General features: G+C 41.6%; 1 protein-coding gene across 1 annotated transcript in view; it reads right to left on the minus strand.

Annotated features, from left to right (window-relative positions):
- The window catches only part of SYCP1 (synaptonemal complex protein 1), a 73,965-nt gene that overhangs the window by 40,470 nt on the left and 15,743 nt on the right, over positions 1 to 17,752 (minus strand). Inside the window, exons 9-16 of the mRNA XM_073320331.1 lie at positions 16,192 to 16,265; positions 15,082 to 15,190; positions 13,076 to 13,170; positions 11,622 to 11,806; positions 10,578 to 10,645; positions 9,329 to 9,390; positions 6,722 to 6,838; positions 3,828 to 3,932 (exon numbers count right to left, since the gene is read on the minus strand). Of these exons, the coding sequence (XP_073176432.1) occupies positions 3,828 to 3,932; positions 6,722 to 6,838; positions 9,329 to 9,390; positions 10,578 to 10,645; positions 11,622 to 11,806; positions 13,076 to 13,170; positions 15,082 to 15,190; positions 16,192 to 16,265 (815 nt within the window). The remainder of the gene's footprint in view (positions 1 to 3,827; positions 3,933 to 6,721; positions 6,839 to 9,328; positions 9,391 to 10,577; positions 10,646 to 11,621; positions 11,807 to 13,075; positions 13,171 to 15,081; positions 15,191 to 16,191; positions 16,266 to 17,752) is intronic.

A 17,752-nucleotide genomic window follows, 5' to 3' on the forward strand; every position in this document is an offset into this window, starting at 1 on the left:
GATATAATGGAATTGTTGGGATTTATTGTCTCACGCGAGGGACTCACCCTGGACCCCCATAAGGTGGCAACAATATCTGAGTGGGCCACTTCCAAGGATGTATGCAATGACTCCTGGGGTTCACCAATCTCTTCAGGCAATTTATTAAAAGGATTCTCTAACATTGGTTGCACCCATAACGGTGATCCTACGAACAGTGGCCTGGTTTGCCTCGTCCATAGAAGCTCAGTTGGCTTTTGATCAACTGAAATCGGCATTCACCTCAGCACTGATTCATGCAGATCCTACAAACCATTTATGATTGAGGCTGATGCCTCAAATTTTGCCACAGATGCAATACTATCTCAATACGTGGGCAGCTGCAACCAACTCCACCCCTGTACCTTTTATTCTCAGAAGCTAACCCTGGTGGGAAAAAAATGGTATTTGGGATAAGGGGCTATTGGTTATTAAGTCAGCTTTCAAGGAATGATGACACCTCTAGAAGTAGCCCAGTTCCTGCTCAAAGTCCTGACAGACTACAAGAACTTGGAATACCTATGGATTGCTAGACTTTTTAACCATTGCCAGATCCACTGGTCTCTCTTCTTTTCTTACTTTGCCTCTGTTGTAAGTTATCACCTTGTGAGAAGAAATGGAAAGACAGATGCCCTCTCCCACAAAGACAAATATCTCAAAGCAGGCGATGAGTTCTCTGCCACCAGGCTCAAGATGTCCAGCTTTGTCAACAAGATTACTGATAACAGTCTGATGTTCTCCAATGACATGTTCACAATCCAGATCCAACAGAGCCTGAACGATGTGGGTACCCAACCTGACTCAGAGTTCTGACTACAAAATGGCCTCCTCTACCACAAGAGTTGTATTTCTGTTTTGGAGGGATAAGTTATGCTTTTGGATTACATTTGTTTTGACAGCCCAAACATCTGCAACTTCAGACAAGAGTTCCTGGAATACCCAAAAGGCATCCACTGTTGGCACCAGGGCCAGATTGATAGCCTCATCAGGTGAGGAAGAGAATTCCCTGGGCATTGAGGGAAACTGCAGCGTCTCCCTAGCCTGCCCTGTTGGCTCTCCCTCCTGCTCTTTCAATTCCAGTGAGGAAGCCCTCGCTATCATTGACAAACAGATAGCAAGATCTCCTCCTCATGGCGGCTTTTACCACAGGGAGTGACTCCAGGGCTGATGGGATGGCAGGCCCCAATATGGGCAATACAGCCATGGTGGCATCTCATATTGATACTGTCTAGGTTGTGGGTGGTCCATTCATTACCATCTTGCAGAGGGCCAGATACTGATTGTCCTTTGGGTATCTCCTAGGGTATCATTCCACATTCTCTGACGAGGAGTTGCTGTAGAAGCTAGGAGAGAAAAAGGAGAAAACCTTCTTCAGGAATGGTGGTGCCATCAGGTGTAGGTCCAGCAAGGATGGTGCTGGTACCAAGATTGGTGCTTGAGTCAATGTTGGGAGGCACAGTGAAAGTGAAACCATCAAACCTTGGTGCCTGAAATGATTTCTTAGTCAGTGTCATGGTCGGGGCTTGAAGGTATCTTGGTGCCAAAATAGATATAGGGGCCAAAGTCTCTCTGGCTTTCTTTGATATTGGTGCCCTGCCACTGTCTCTAGAACTGGAACGCCTCAGTAGTAGGTCTTTGAACTTAGAGTCCTCCTTCCAGGGAACCCATGATGTTCACTGAGGCAAATGCAGCTTCAAGCGCTCTGTGCTGGATTCAAAGTGTCCTGGGTCTCTCTCTTCCAGTGTCAGTGCCAAGGAGGTCAGCACTGATGTTCTTCTTCGAGTGCTTGTTCATGTGGATTCCAAACAGGTGTGTGCGTGTGCACGTGCACAGTAGCCAGAAGATTTTTCCCTTAGCAGCTGCCGTAGGGTCAGCCTGGGCGCCCCAGGAGTTACACCTTCATGGCGCCCAATATAGAGTGCTGTTGACCTGCCACCCCCTCCTTCTCACCGCCAGTGATGGTAGCTGGAACTTCCCTCGCTCTTGCTCCGGCAAATGGCTTAGCAGCTTGACTCTCGTTGTATTCTTCTTGTTTAATCAGTTTAGTTTGTTACCTAGTTAATTAGTTGTAAGTTCCGTTACAGGGTTTTTTCCCGCAGGCTTCCCCCCATTTCTTGCCACACCGGGACATGCCGTGATTCCCGGGTTTCAAGACCTGCAAGGACTGAGCAAAATGCATGCCAGGGAGCAAAGTCAGTCCCCAGACTTCCGACACTTCGAGGTGCAGCGCTGCCTCGGTCCTCGTATTCCGATGCTTCCAAGTTGGAGTGGGACTCGTACCGCTCCGACTATAGTGGGAGCAGAAAGTCATCCTCCAGGCACCATAGGAGGTCCCGACAGTGGGCCTCTCAATGGCAAAACCCAGGTCGGTTGCCCTTCTGGACTCCATGGGCTTTCCTACAAGCTCAGGGTTGGAGCCAAGGCTCTCGCTCAGGTGCCACTTCAGTCATGTCTGCTACCTTTATCCCACCACGTCCAGTGTCTGAGCAACTACCTCTGGCATCTATGCCAGCATCTGAATCAACATTGCCGACGTCGGCACCAACATTGGCAGCCCCTTCGGCAGTGCCCTGGGCTCCAGAGGTGCCAGCGCTCAGGTCACGACGCCAACAGCGGCCTTGGCACTGACTGCGGCACTGGCTACAGCACCAGCCCGTACTAAGGCACCAACGCCGTCATCGACACTGCCTGCACCGATGTTGACAACCACCATGGTGCAGACACACTACTTGACAGTGCCTCCTGCACTGACCGGGGTGGGGGTGGGAGGGCGATGTCAACGCTGGTGCTCTTCTCGGCACCAAGACCAGACTATCAATCCCCACTGGCTCACAAGATCCCTCATGCAGGGATGGAAGGGAACAACCACCTCCCTTAGTGACCTCCTCCTCATCTTCCCCAGAAGAAGCACTCGCAGGCGCTACCATCGCCTCAGCCCTGGAAGACTCCAGGGTGTTGCAGCAACTGCTCTGCCAGGTCGCACAGGGTCTGGGCATTAAGGCGGAAGAAGTTACAGAAGATGCAGACTCTATGGCAGACATCCTGCCCCCTTCAGGCCCTTCCCATATCGCCTTACCGCTAATTAAGACCCTGACATGAACAACACATCTCAAAGAACAACAGTTATGAGAAGGTGAGTAACTGTTCTTTTGCAGTACTGGAGTACCCATCGGTGCCAGTGTCAACTTTCTTCCAACTCTTCTCCCTGCTGGAATCAGAAGTGTGCCGGGTTGCCAGGGCACTTGCAGAGGAGAGCCTCCTTAGTGCCTAACAGGACATATCTTCTCCTGGATTTTTAAATGTAATATATGTAATGTAAAAACTCATAAAAACATTTAAATGGTGATACTGGGTCAGACCAATGGTCTATCTAGCCCAGTATCCTGTCTTCCGACATTGGCCAGTGCCAGATGCTTCAGAAGAAATTAACAAAGCAGGGTAATTATGGAATAATCCATTCCGTCATCCAGTCCCAGCTTCTAGCAGTCAGAGAAAGATTTAGCAACACCTGGAACATGGCATTGCATCTCTGACCATTTTGGCTGATAGCCACTGATGGACCTATCCTCCACGAACTTATCTAATTCTTTTTTTAACCTGATTATACTTTTGACCTTCACAAAATCCACTAGCAATGAGTTCCAGAGGTTGACTGTGCATTGTGTGAAGAAGTACTTCCTTATTTTTATTTTAAACCTGTTATTAATATCATTGCATGCACAATAATTTCTGCAAGTCACTAATCAGGATATTCGAGCGCATTATATCAATAAGATATTTCTGAGAAAAAAGTCACCCTTTCTACAGACCTCTCTGATTTGAAGACTATCCTTCATCTCTTTTTCTCTCTCTTGTAGTTTCACAATAGTGATCTCAAGATGTTTCTTTTCAGATAAAAGTCCTTGAACTTGTTCCTGTTTAAGAACATTGAGCTCAAAATTTACAAAAATAGGGCTTGCACATATAAAGAATAAGCTTAATTGGCTAAATTCAGCCCTGGCATACATGGGCATATTTTTAAATATAATTTCTAATTACACAACCAAGTGTAGGACCATAAGTAACATTGTATAATAAATACATATACATTGCAACCAAGTTAGACTGCATTAATGATTTGGGGAATTTGTCGATGTAGATTTATTAATTCTAGTTGATATTATAAAGTTGTTCTTATGAAACTGTTGTATCACGGATTGTGGATGTGGCATCCACCATTTTCTGCCAGACCAGGAGCAATAGTCATTCATTAAACCTAAAACTGTTGCCTATTAAGGTGGAAACACCTTGGGCCAACAGGTTGGCAGAGGCTGGGAAAAGCTAGTCCCTACATCTCCTCTCAAGAGATGGGGAGTGGAAAATCCCCAGTAGCAAAGGATTGTTGGTGGCCCGTATAACATGAGTGACAGGCTCACCGAGACAAACAGGAAACTTTGACAGCAATGAGGAAGAAATCGACTTGCCTTCACCGGGGGAGGGGAGGGAGGAGCTGGGAGGGTCCAGTTTAACTGTGGAACCAGCCAAGATCAGAGAAAGTTAGCTGACCTAGAAAGGCTCTGTAGTGACAGAAGGATCCCAGACACCCCAGAGGAATCTGCCCAAGCCCAAAAAAATCTTCAAAGTGGTAACAAAATTGAGGCAAGGAAAACACAAATTCGTGTGTTTATTATTTCATCTAAATCTGCCTCTCTCTCATATGCTGTTACGTAAAGAGTAAATGTTGTAGAATCCTGTAAAAAATCTGTTTGATGGCTTTCACTATCACATGTCCCTGAAGGGTTAAACACAGAAGGCTAACACATTCAATAGGATTCTAGGAAACAAACAAGAGCTGCTCGGGAGGCTTGCAGGAGATGGCACTAGAATCATAGAATCATAGAATATCAGGGTTGGAAGGGACCCCTGAAGGTCATCTAGTCCAACCCCCTGCTCGAAGCAGGACCAATTCCCAGTTAAATCATCCCAGCCAGGGCTTTGTCAAGCCTGACCTTAAAAACCTCTAAGGAAGGAGATTCTACCACCTCCCTAGGTAACGCATTCCAGTGTTTCACCACCCTCTTAGTGAAAAAGTTTTTCCTAATATCCAACCTAAACCTCCCCCACTGCAACTTGAGACCATTACTCCTCCTTCTGTCATCTGCTACCATTGAGAACAGTCTAGAGCCATCCTCTTTGGAACCCCCTTTCAGGTAGTTGAAAGCAGCTATCAAATCCCCCCTCATTCTTCTCTGCTGCAGGCTAAACAATCCCAGCTCCCTCAGCCTCTCCTCATAAGTCATGTGTTCTAGACCCCTAATCATTTTTGTTGCTCTTCGCTGGACTCTCTCCAATTTATCCACATCCTTCTTGTAGTGTGGGGCCCAAAACTGGACACAGTATTCCAGATGAGGCCTCACCAATGTTGAATAAAGGGGAACGATCACGTCCCTCGATCTGCTCGCTATGCCCCTACTTATACATCCCAAAATGCCATTGGCCTTCTTGGCAACAAGGGCACACTGCTGACTCATATCCAGCTTCTCGTCCACTGTCACCCCTAGGTCCTTTTCCGCAGAACTGCTGCCTAGCCATTCGGTCCCTAGTCTGTAGCGGTGCATTGGGTTCTTCCGTCCTAAGTGCAGGACCCTACACTTATCCTTATTGAACCTCATCAGATTTCTTTTGGCCCAATCCTCCAATTTGTCTAGGTCCTTCTGTATCCTATCCCTCCCTTCCAGCGTATCTACCACTCCTCCCAGTTTAGTATCATCCGCAAATTTGCTGAGAGTGCAATCCACACCATCCTCCAGATCATTTATGAAGATATTGAACAAAACCGGCCCCAGGACCGACCCTTGGGGCACTCCACTTGATACCGGCTGCCAACTAGACATGGAGCCATTGATCACTACCCGTTGAAACTATCCTAGTTTCAGGAGATATGCATTTGGACCATAGCATCCCCACTGCCAAGAGTTGTCAGACACAAGATCTGCACTTGGAGTGTATGCCTAAAGGCCCAAAGCCAGGGACAATGCTAACCACCACCCAGCCCCAGCAAGCTAAGGGCACGTGGGGTTCAGCATTTACATCCCCTCACTGCAGTGTGTCAAGTGCCTAGCACGGGAAGCTTAACCAGATCTGTAACAGGGAGTCAGTGCTGCCCGAATCTAGGATTCACAGGGCCTGGAGTTGGCCCTAGGGTGACCAGGTAGCAAGTGTGACAAATCAGGGCACTTTGGGAGGGCTTGGTGTGTGTGTGTGCATATAAAAGACAAAACTCCTAATATTGGGACGGTCCTGATAGTATTGGGAAGCCTCGTCACCCTAGTTGGCCCCTCGGCCTGTTCTAAGGGGAAGAACGCTCCCCACCTGATCGAATGATGTGGGATACAACTCCAGTGAGGGAACTGTGGCAACTAGGTCCCTGAATCCTTTGTATAGCTTCAGACCCTTGAAGGTTTTGTCTATAAAGGGGCACTTGCACTGCCCCAACAGGCACTGCTATCTATAGTTTGCCAACCTCTGCAAGCTGGGCGTGTGCATCACTATAAATGGGAATCTTATGTACTGGCGATTCTCAAAGAAAAGCATCTTCCCTTGGGTGGTGGTGGGGGAAATCTATAAACAAAAAAATCTATAACTTTTGAAATAGCTAGTTCAAGAGGTAACAAATAAAATGAAATTTTAAGTACAATTAACAAGAAAAACCACATGGTCTAACCTTAAACTCTAAGTGGTCAGAGTCCCTAATTTCTCTCTCTTTTATTAATATCGTTTTTTCTGATTGTTCACACACTAACTGCTGCTCCAAATCTTTTTGAAGTTTTACTGACCTCTCCTAAACAGTAAAGGAAAATGTTTTAACATGTATCTTACAGTAAGCTGAGAAGATTTATTAAATATGGGTTATTTTCAGTCATATTTTTATACAACAAAGAATACATACTACTCCCTCTCCCCCATCCTGCCCCACTCAATGTCAATGCTAGAAGTGCCTCCTATCCCATGCCTGGGTAAACCCCACAGATGACGGAACGCAAAGGGGACCATGAAATCCACTATGAACCATACTATGCCAATCTAATAAAAGTGAAGAGTACTCAGATAATACAGTCATAGGCACCAGTATAAGACTCTACTGGATTTAAGGAATTCATATTGGCAGTGTCACAGGGTGACTGGCCCCTTGTAAGAAGGGATGGGGCCAGCTCCACCAATGCCCTAATTAATTAGCTCCTTCCCAGCCTGAGGGGATGATAATAAGAGAATTGGCTGACACTTAATGGACACATGGGCCTTAGAAAAGAGCTGAGGGCTGGCTGGCAAGGCAAGAGGCCAGGTACTCCAGGGGAACCAACCTGGGGAACAGTGCTCTGTACCAGAGAGACGCAAAAGTAGCCCAGAAAGCAGCAGAGAAGAGTGTTCAGAAAATACGCTGAAGAGAAACCCATGAAGGGCAGAAAACAACATTTTTGTTTGTATGGACTTTTAGTAGGACTTTTGCTACCCCAGAAGGTGTTGTTTGTGACTTGATCAGAGGGCCAAGCCACATCTCCAGCACCAACTTGCGTATGTAGAGTTTAAAGAGGCTCTGAAGAAGAGGGAAACGGAGGCAAAGTACTACAGAGCTACCCTGGGCAGGCAAGGGGTGCTGCCGAACAGACACACTCTGTTAGAGGGTCAGCACTAATTCCTGAAGGTACTTCCCTAAAGGGAAATACCTAGTATGTGTCATTCCCGTCCATGATGATTCACTGGGGAAAAGATTGATAGAACTGCAATTCCTTGTTATGCCTGACATACAGGAAAAAATAATGCCTCGTAGGGAGAAAATGCAATTCCATTGAAGTATTTCCAATGGGAAATTCAAAAGTGTCTGTAAACATCCACAAAAGGCTCACGCCACTTCCCGCAACCCCACAACATGTCTGTAAAAATGGGAAAAGTATACAGGATACCCTAGTGTGAGCGCTTTGATGAAAGACTGTCTATGCTTCAAGCTGGAAGGTGTAAATTCCAGCTTGAGGAGACATATACACTTTAGCTATGATCATGCTAACATGCTAAAAATAGAAGGCAGCCATGACAGTGCAAGCAGCTAGTTGCCTTGAATATATAGCTGGCCTCTTGGAAAGGTAAGTAGTTGGAGTGGCTAGCGCCACCTGCTGCTCATGCCACTGCAGCTACACTCTATTTGTATCACATTAGCTTGATTAGAAAAAGCATGAGTATACCTCGAGTTGAAATTTATACTTTCCAGCTCAAAATGTAGACATGCTCTTTGTTAAACATAACATTCTCAAAAATCTATAGCACTTTGTGTGAAGTTAGAAGTTTAACAATCCATACTGAACACCAAAATAGACAGTCGCTCTAAAAGAGCTTACATTCTAGTTTTACAAACTAAAAGTTACAGAAAAAACAGACCACACTGGGAATCCCAGAAGGTGGCATTAAAAATATTTTTTTAATTATTATTGGAACTCATTTCACACTTCAGCCTCAAATGTAATGTCAGAGGAGTTCAACAGGGGTAGGAGTTTGCAGACATCATGGAAGAAATTAGTATTTAGAAAGGTATCTGAATGAAGACAGGGTGAATGCTTGGCATACCAAGGCAAGGTCATCCCATCCATAGGAGATGGCATGCGAAAGGATGGAAGTGCAGAAGAAAATGAATAGGGCATCAAGGCTCATTTCATAGCCATACACAGGAAACAAACATAAGAGATGAAGTCCAAGACGTAGGCTGTGGTGGAGTCGAGGAAGGCCCAGGCAAAGGAGAACCAGAAGTAGTATTCAGAGACTTCAAAAGAGATGAGTGAAATAGTCTAAATCAGTGGTTCTCAAACTAGGGGCGCCGCTTGTTCAGGGAAAGCCCCTGGCGGGCCGGGCCGGTTTGTTTACCTGCCGCATCCGCAGGTTTGGCCGATCACGGCTCCCACTGGCTGCGGTTCGCCGCTCCAGGCCAATGGGGGCTGCGGGAAATGGCGCGGGCCAAGGGATGTGCTGGCCGCCCTTCCTGCAGCCCCCATTGGCCTGGAGCGGCGAACCGCGGCCAGTGGGAGCCGTGATCGGCCAAACCTGCGGACGCGGCAGGTAAACAAACTGGCCCGGCCCGCCAGGGGCTTTCCCTGAACAAGCGGCACCCCTAGTTTAAGAACCACTGGACTAAATGATCGGTTAGAAAGTTAAGTTTAGTGGCAGCTTTTGAATAGATTGGAGATGGTTGATATGGGTCCCCAGGAAGCCTCTAGAAGGGACGCTGGACCCCAAATGAAAAATAAATGTCTTTAGACTATTAACATCTAGGACAATTTATATTTACCAAGGCTTCTGTCAGATCTTCAAGTTGTATTTCTTTGTCACTTTTTAGTTTGGACATCTCTTCTACAGCAAATACAATGTAAAGATATAATACAAAATGGATACAATTCTCTATATTAATATATTATCAACATTGTTTGCCCCCTCAAAAGCCTTTTAGGCCCTAATTCAATAAAGTACTTAATTTTGTACTAATTAGTAGCTTTATTGACTTCATTGGCACTGCATGTGCTCAAAATTACAAAATATACTGAAGTATCTTGCTGAATCAGGGCCAAACATATTGCCTTTTTATTTTTAGTTTCAAGTCATGAATGAAAATTAATTTATATTTTACCACTGAACATATTTTTCTATGGAGTTAAAAAAGACATTGGCCCAAATCCAGAAATCTTGACTCAAAGCTATATTCTGCTCTAAATTATATATTGGTAACATGACCTAATTGAAAGCTGAGCTGGACAAATATTTCAAAGAAGGATTCGTGAACATATATTTCAATAAAAATTAAATCATTCACTTCAATGGTCTTCACAACCCTTCTTAGGTTTTCCACAAACACATCTATAAGTGAATTGTTGTTTGCAAGAATGTACAGAGAAAGCTAGTTTTAGAATACATATGCAAATGTCTGCTTGCACAAACATTTGGACCGCAAGTATTTACATGGCTATCCTGAAATCTCACTGATTTCCCTCCTCCTGTTTAATAAAAGTTGCAGCTATTCAATCAGGAAGTAAATTCCATAGTACTGTTTTTTAGACACCAATCACATACCACAAATAATGATTGCTAATATTCAAGACAAACAGTTCACAAAATACCTTTTGGCTGAAATATTTTTGCATAAGGCAATTATGAAAAAAAATTATATATATTATTTATAAGACTATGAAAGTAGTGAACATCTTAGGGCCAGCATTCCGGATCAGTTCAAACTCTGCTTCACAAGGGATCTGGGAAAAGGGAGAAAAGGCAGTTTATGTTGTCATCTTTCTACTTCCTCAATCCTGGAACTGATCCTCAGTATAATTTAGAGCAGTCTAAAAAAAGACAGGCACTCATCAACATTACACGTCCAGAGGATCTCTCCACATTGATCATATACACACTACACTATGAATCAAAATACAAGACACTGGAGTGGGTATTATACAGATAATACCAACCTTCTCAAAGAACTAATACTGATATTTTTACCTGTAACCAGCTCTTGCAAAAAAATTCATTCCTTTTTCAGCAAATCTTACCCAGTTCAACAGATTTATTTTGGAGCTTTGAGGCAAGTATTTCTGACTCTTCTTCAAGTTTCTTCAACCTATTTAAAAGCATAATAAAAAACAATATTTTTCCGTGTAGGATTTAAACTAGAAAAGTAAGTCATATTTCTGTTGGAAATACAATATGTCTATCTGCCTGCTAACAAGCAGATAGGTAAATATATTACACATATAGGAAAGTAAGCTATGAGAAATTTAAGTACCAAACATTCTATCAACATGTTGCTTGAATAGCAGGCATAATAAAATTAGTTAAAAATAAATTGATAGAAAGATACATTCCCAAAATGTAGATTTTTTTTAAAGTAAATGTTACATTTTTTCAAAAACATCATGTCCAGATTTTACCCTTAGACCACTATGAATCTGGAGTAATCATAGAAAAGTCAGTGCAGTTACTCCAGATTTACACCAATTTATGTGAGAGCCAGTTTTAGCTTCATATCCCCTGAATTTCTCATAACTTCTACTAGTGACATGACATTACAGTGCAATGCAGTCTCCTGAAAAACTCCATTACAAGAACTGAATAAAATACCCACTTTATAGATCAATTTCTAGTTTTGCTGAGATTAATTTTGATTACCATCAATTACTTCTTGCAAAAAACCCCAAACATTTTAATGACAAATGAAATGAAAGAACATTAAGTAGCACTAAACAGTAATACTATTATATACCCACTGAATGTCCATATCACTACATTTATTATTATTGAACACTTCTATTACAGTACTGCCTACAGGTCCCAACTGAGATTAGGGCCACACTGTGCTAAACACAACACACACACAGTAAGAGGGGGAAAAAAACGGTCCTAAAAAGCTCACAGTTCAGAAAAAAAACCCCAAAGGATGTGGGAAAGTAAGGATGATACTTTACAGGTAGAAAACTGAGGCACAGAGATTAGGTAGTTTACTCAAGGTCACACAGAAAGATCTGGGAACTGAACACTGTTTAGTGCCTTAAATCACAAGATCATCCTTTCACTCTAAATATAAAAACTTTTTTAACCTATTTTGTTCTCTTTTCAGCAACTCTTTCAAATTAGAAACAGCAATTTCAAATTCTTCAGCCACTGATGCATGCAAAGCCCTAGTTTCTTTAAGTTCTTCCATTTGTGCTTCTTTTTCTACAGTGACTTCAATTAAGGTTTTCATTGCAGTCCGTAATTCGTTTTCTAAACTCTTCTGAGCAGTCTAAATAGAAAAGTGTAAAAAAATAAAATTTGTTGTAAATATGTGTAAGACATTACCCGCCATATTCTTCATGGAAATATGGATATGACATATCTGAAATGTACTTTATACAAGATGGCTCATGTAAGGTGTCACCGGGAAGGTTATGATTTACTGAATGTGTTTATCCAATTTGTATGCATGTATTATTTTTGTATCTGAAGCTGGGAATATTGACCATGTCTCTGTATTTCAAATGTGCTACATTGGATGAGGCCAAATAATGTTAGTGGCTTACTGAAGACAATGCACACAATCATAAAGGTTACCTCAGGAACTGTGTGCAGCAGAAACCTCTCAGAGATAGCTCTACACAATGGGAACTGTTTGACCCAGGTCACAACAAAAAAGCTTTCCAGCAAGTGGGGGGGGGAGATAAAAGAGGGACAATGACAACATGAGTGACCTCACTCTCCCTACAACAACACACCTGAAAACACCTGAGGAACAAAGACTGAACTGTGGAAAGTGCTGGTCCCAGGCTGTAAGGATTTTTAGCTTGTGTAAGAAAACCTGCGAAAACCAAGGCAACTTGTGCCTTAAGAATCTGCCAGCCTGTTTTTCACTCAGGGTGAGAATTTGCTAATTTGTATCCTACCTATCTAGTGTGTTAAGCTCAGTTTGCGGCTTTTGTTTATTTACTAAGGTAATCTGCTTTGTTCCATTTGCTATCCCTTTAACTACTTAAAAATCTACCTTTTGTACTTAATAAACTTATTTTGTTTATTATTAAACCCAGTTTATGTAATTTCTAAGCAGGGGGGAAGAAGTTGTGCACATCTCTCTTCACATTGAGGAAGAGGGCGGATTTTTATGAGCTTGCGCTGTGCAGATTTTTCTAAACAGTGCAAGACAGTATTATTTTGGGTTTATCTCCCAAAAGGGGTGTGGACGTGAGTGCTGGGGGAGTCCTCTCACACAGAGCTGACTTCAGTTTGGCTGTAGCTGGGTGTGGCGCGACCTGTATGTGTGTGCTGCAAGAGGCCGGGGAGCCTAATTCAGCAAAACAGGGAGTGGGAAGCCAGGCTGGTGAAGAAGGAGAGGTTCAGTGAAATCCCCGTACATTAGGCGACATCCCAGAAGGGGGATCCAACTCGTCACGATGTATAGTAGCAAGCAATTACAATTCATGGTTCAGATGAAAAGTACTGACAGTTGTTTCTACAAATTACACATCTACCTTATTTATATTACATTTTGATTTGAAAAAAAAGTTAGAGCAAGTCATACCTCTGTTTTTTGCAGCAAAACTTTAGCTTCTTCCAGTTCTCCCATCAAATGTTCCTGTTTGCTCTGTGATTCTTTTAACATTTCTTTTTGTTGTTCTAAATGACAATTGTTACAGATAAGATATACACTAATGTTTCTAAACATTATGTCATGTACCAAACAAATTTGACGGTACTCTACAATAATTTGTACAATATATGCCACTTAAATAATTTATCTCTCTCAATAGTTTAAGAGAGAGACATGAGAGAGCACTGCATACATATCACTTTTCATTATGTAAATAGAAAATACACGGAGTACTTAATAAATAGATATTATTTATAAAGTTTAATTAAATGTACCCATCCTAGGCACAACATGGTATATATAAAAAAAATATAAAAAACTTACAGCCTTCCAAAATAAATAATTATTCCTCATCTACTCAATGAATTAGGACTCTCTCCACAATTTTACAAAGCAAAGGAAACAGAAATAACTTAATTACTGATAAAATGATATAATTTTATTTGTCAAAATCACTGAAAACATACCACTATTTTTAAGAAGTATTTAATTTAATTAAAAGTGGCTGATTAACAGTTAAGAAGACTAAGTCCTTTCTTTGCCCTTTGCAAGTTTCACTCAAAACACTCATTGACATGTCTCAACCATGAAATGGAAGGCCCCTTCTAAAAGCAGTTCAATGTCCAACTCCATTCAATCCTCTGCCTTTTGCCTGCCTACAAGGATGTCAACTCTAATGCCATCTGTAAAGGTATTTTTTGGAGATGTGGAAACATGTCCAATAGAGAAAAGAGTGAAAACACCATTTATTTCATTGGCTGCTGAACAACTGCTGGAAACTAACAACTTTCAATAACCAGTGACCTAGGGTGGTCTACACACAAAAATTGTACGCTTTTAGCTATATTGAGATAGTTAAAATGGAACTCCTCCCACAGTGTGGACATAGTTATACCAGTATAACTTATTCCTACAAGGGAATAAGCTATATTGGTATAACAGTGTCCACAGCAGCATTAAAAAAAAAAATCACACCCCCAAAACAAATGCTTACATTGGTACAAAAATTGCGTGTCCATTATACCGCTACAAAAACTGCTGGCGTATCGAGACAAAAACAGTCTACCATGCTGACCAACATTGTGTCTGAATGTTCTTGTTTTCTCTCTCTCTCTCTCTCTCTCATCAATCTGTCTGTATCCATCTGTTGTCTCATTTTATACTTAGATTATGAACTTTTGGGAGCAGAGACTATCTTTTCTTTTGTTTGTACAGCACTTAGCACAATAGGGTCCTGGTCCATGACTGGGGCTCTTAGGCAATACAATAATAATAATAAATAATTGTAGACCAGACCCTAGAAATAAAAGTTTGAACATACTGTTATGGCATAAGGTGCTAACGGTTTGTCCATTAGGGTGTCACTGATCTATAAGCACCCAGATACTGGTTAAAGAGATTGTGTGGATTAAAGCACTGGTCTGTCTGGCAGTTACAGCTTTGAGACTCCTTTGTACTGAGAAGCAGGTGAACAATGCCAAGGCTCACTTTTCCAGGCCATGTGGTCTCAGTGAGAAGCCTTGGACTAAGGGTTTCACAGGTGTGGAAAAAAAGGACACAGGAATTGTTTAAAAGAAGCTGGGTTTGTTAGCAATTTGAGACCCTCCCTGGAGAGCAAGACAACTGCTTCTTAGGACTGCGACAGGGGCACCTTACCTGAGGTTTCTACAAAAGGTATCTGCTTATCCGAAGTTTGTTACCAACTCCATTCAACCCCTAACTGCACTTGTGTATATTTTATAAACAAATCACACTAACAAAATACCCAATTCCATTTCACCCAATTTCTGCTTCAAAACAGGAAAATGATCTGCAAGTCCCCAAATTCCACCCGTGCTCAGCAAAAGAATAACACCACCATGATCAATCTCTAGCTTTTCTGTCTCTTGCACTATTACAAATAATGCTATTTGGATTATAGCAATTAAAATTCTTACTTGTTGCTTCTTCTAAATCAATAATCTTATCCCTTGACTCCTGCAACTGAATTGTGAGGTCTCTCATTTTATTGTCTTTTTCACCACTTTGTACAGTCAGAACTGATAGCTAATGAAGTGAAGAGCAATTACAATATATAAATAACAAGGTCTAGAAAAGACTACTAACTTCATATTGTTTTCACATTTGTACATTATATGCAGGATTAGGATTTCATTGAATAACTGCAGAAAAATGAATACAGCTCAAGAAAAAAGTACGGCGGCATTAACCAAATGTCCATAAAAAAAGGCACTGCAGTCTGGAGACAGCAGATCTGCCATCAAAACTAGACTGTAAGTTCCAACAGGATGGAGGTGTAGAAACTTATATTTAGGGAGAATGGAGTATCCATTCAGACTCAAGTAGTCTCTTGATGTCATTTCCTACACTTACACCAGTGCCTGGTCAGACTGATTGCCACCTCCTCAGATCCATTCTCCCCATGAACCAACAGGTCCATCTTCTGACCCTTCTCAAATTAAAAAAATTAAAGAAATAAAACCTTCTTTCCACACTATTGATTATACTCCTAATACCACCACCACACGGTTCCACAACTTGCCCACCTTTCTTGGCTCCCTTAATACCATGACAATACCCTATTCCCTCTCCTAGTCTCAGTATTCCTCCAGTCAGTCGCTGGTCTGATCTGTTTCCTGATCCTTCCTCCCAGCTTCTACATCATTCTCTTTCCCCCATCTCTTCTTCACCAGCAGATGTGGAATGAACCTTGCTCAAATACAAAGATTGTCAGAACTCTGTATTTCTTTTATGGTGCTTTGTGGGGGAAAAAATAATGGCATATAACTCCCATTAACATTTTAATTCAAACAACATAAAGCAAGAAGCACTCAATTTAAATATCACTTATAATAATAATTTTCATCCTTCAAAAGTACAAAATCTTTTACAGACAACAAAGCACCTTTTTAAGAACTATTCTGTTTTTTTCTGCACTCCAACTAAATTAGTCAACAACAATAAAATCAGTTGATATTTTTGCTCCATATAATGCAAATTATATTTCCAAATAAAAATGTACAAATTGGACTTTACATTAAACAAACCTGCTTTTCCTTGACATCTGTTTCCATTTTGTATTCTTTTTCAAGCTGTTCTACTTTTTCTGCTGCTTCTTTTACTTCAGAAATAAAATGTAAATACTTAGTACTTAAACTAAACATACTTCAAGAAATCAAATATAACTGTCATTTTAGAATATATGTATATTTATATAGCTTTGTCATTATAGATTTACTGCTGAGGTATGTTTGAAGCTATGAACTATTCAGAGAAAATATTTTTTGCAATGTCTCTTCACATATTTATTCCAATATTATGTAAAATGGGAAGTCAATGAGAATTTCATGTATAGAAATGATGCCAGGCTGATCACTTGAGTGTAAATAATCAAATAATGAGCCCAATGTTTTTGCTGGTATAAACCAGTGCAGCTTCATCATATATCAAGAAGGCAACTACAGAAAACAAGCAGTGCCACTGTGGGCTGGGCTCCATAAGAAGAAAAACAGTGTCTGCAAAATTCCTATGGTGATAGGTACTAATACAAAACCCTAAAACAGAGGCAAAACAAGAACAAAGCTGACTGGAAAATAAATGTATGCAGTGTTGTTGTATCCATGTTGGTCCCAGGATATTAGAGAGACAAGGTGGGTGAGGCAATATCTTTTATTGGAGCAACTTCTGTTGGTGAGAGAGAGAGAAGATTTTTAGAGCTACACAGAACTCTTCAGGTTTGGACAATGCACTATATACCCCAATAACAACTAAGTGGGTGAAACAAGACAATCACTATACTCTCAAATGAACTCTCACAGAAAAATGATAAAAGACAAAAAACACAGTATCATAGAATCATAGGACTGGAAGGGACCTCAAGAGGTCATCTAGTCCAGTACCCTGCACTCATAGCAGGACTAAGTATTATCTAGACCATCCCAGACAGGTGTTTGCCTATCACTTGTGTGTGAACACTTTTCACAAAGCGATTACTTTATATCTGGCCTTTAAGTCCTTAGCCTCATTGGAAACATGCCTAACACCTTCAAAGAACGAACCTAAGAGCTTAAATTCAGAATTTTGCTAGATTCTAAAAATCATGGACTGAACAGAGACACTGGATTTATGGCTTATCACAACAATCTATAAAGTACTTACCCACCCAATAACTGGGTTGGTGTTAATAGGCACTTCAACTTCAATGGTCCCTTGAGATGTATGTTAACTTCTTATGCTAAACAATCTGTCACAGCTTGTAATTAGATGAACCTGTGACTCTGAGTACTCTACTCAGACATGAAGAGGAGCTCTGTGCAGCTTGAAAGCTTGTCTCTCTCACCAACAGAATAAAAGCTATTACCTCACGTACCCTATCTCTCAGGTGAATAAATGTTATTTTCAAGCTTTTAGAGCAGTGTTTCTCAACCTGCGGCCTGCTTGCAGCCCAATCAGCACAGAGCTATGGTCCACGCGACATCCTCAGAGCCACAGAGGTACTACTGGATGCGGCCCACAATGGTAAATAGGTTGAGAACCACTGTTTTAGAGTATTACAGATATACAGGTTCCAAACCTACTAAGGGTATGTCTACACTACGGAATAAGGTC

This window comes from Lepidochelys kempii, chromosome 21, assembly GCF_965140265.1.
Source record: "Lepidochelys kempii isolate rLepKem1 chromosome 21, rLepKem1.hap2, whole genome shotgun sequence".
In the NCBI taxonomy this organism is placed as follows: Eukaryota; Metazoa; Chordata; order Testudines; family Cheloniidae; genus Lepidochelys; species Lepidochelys kempii.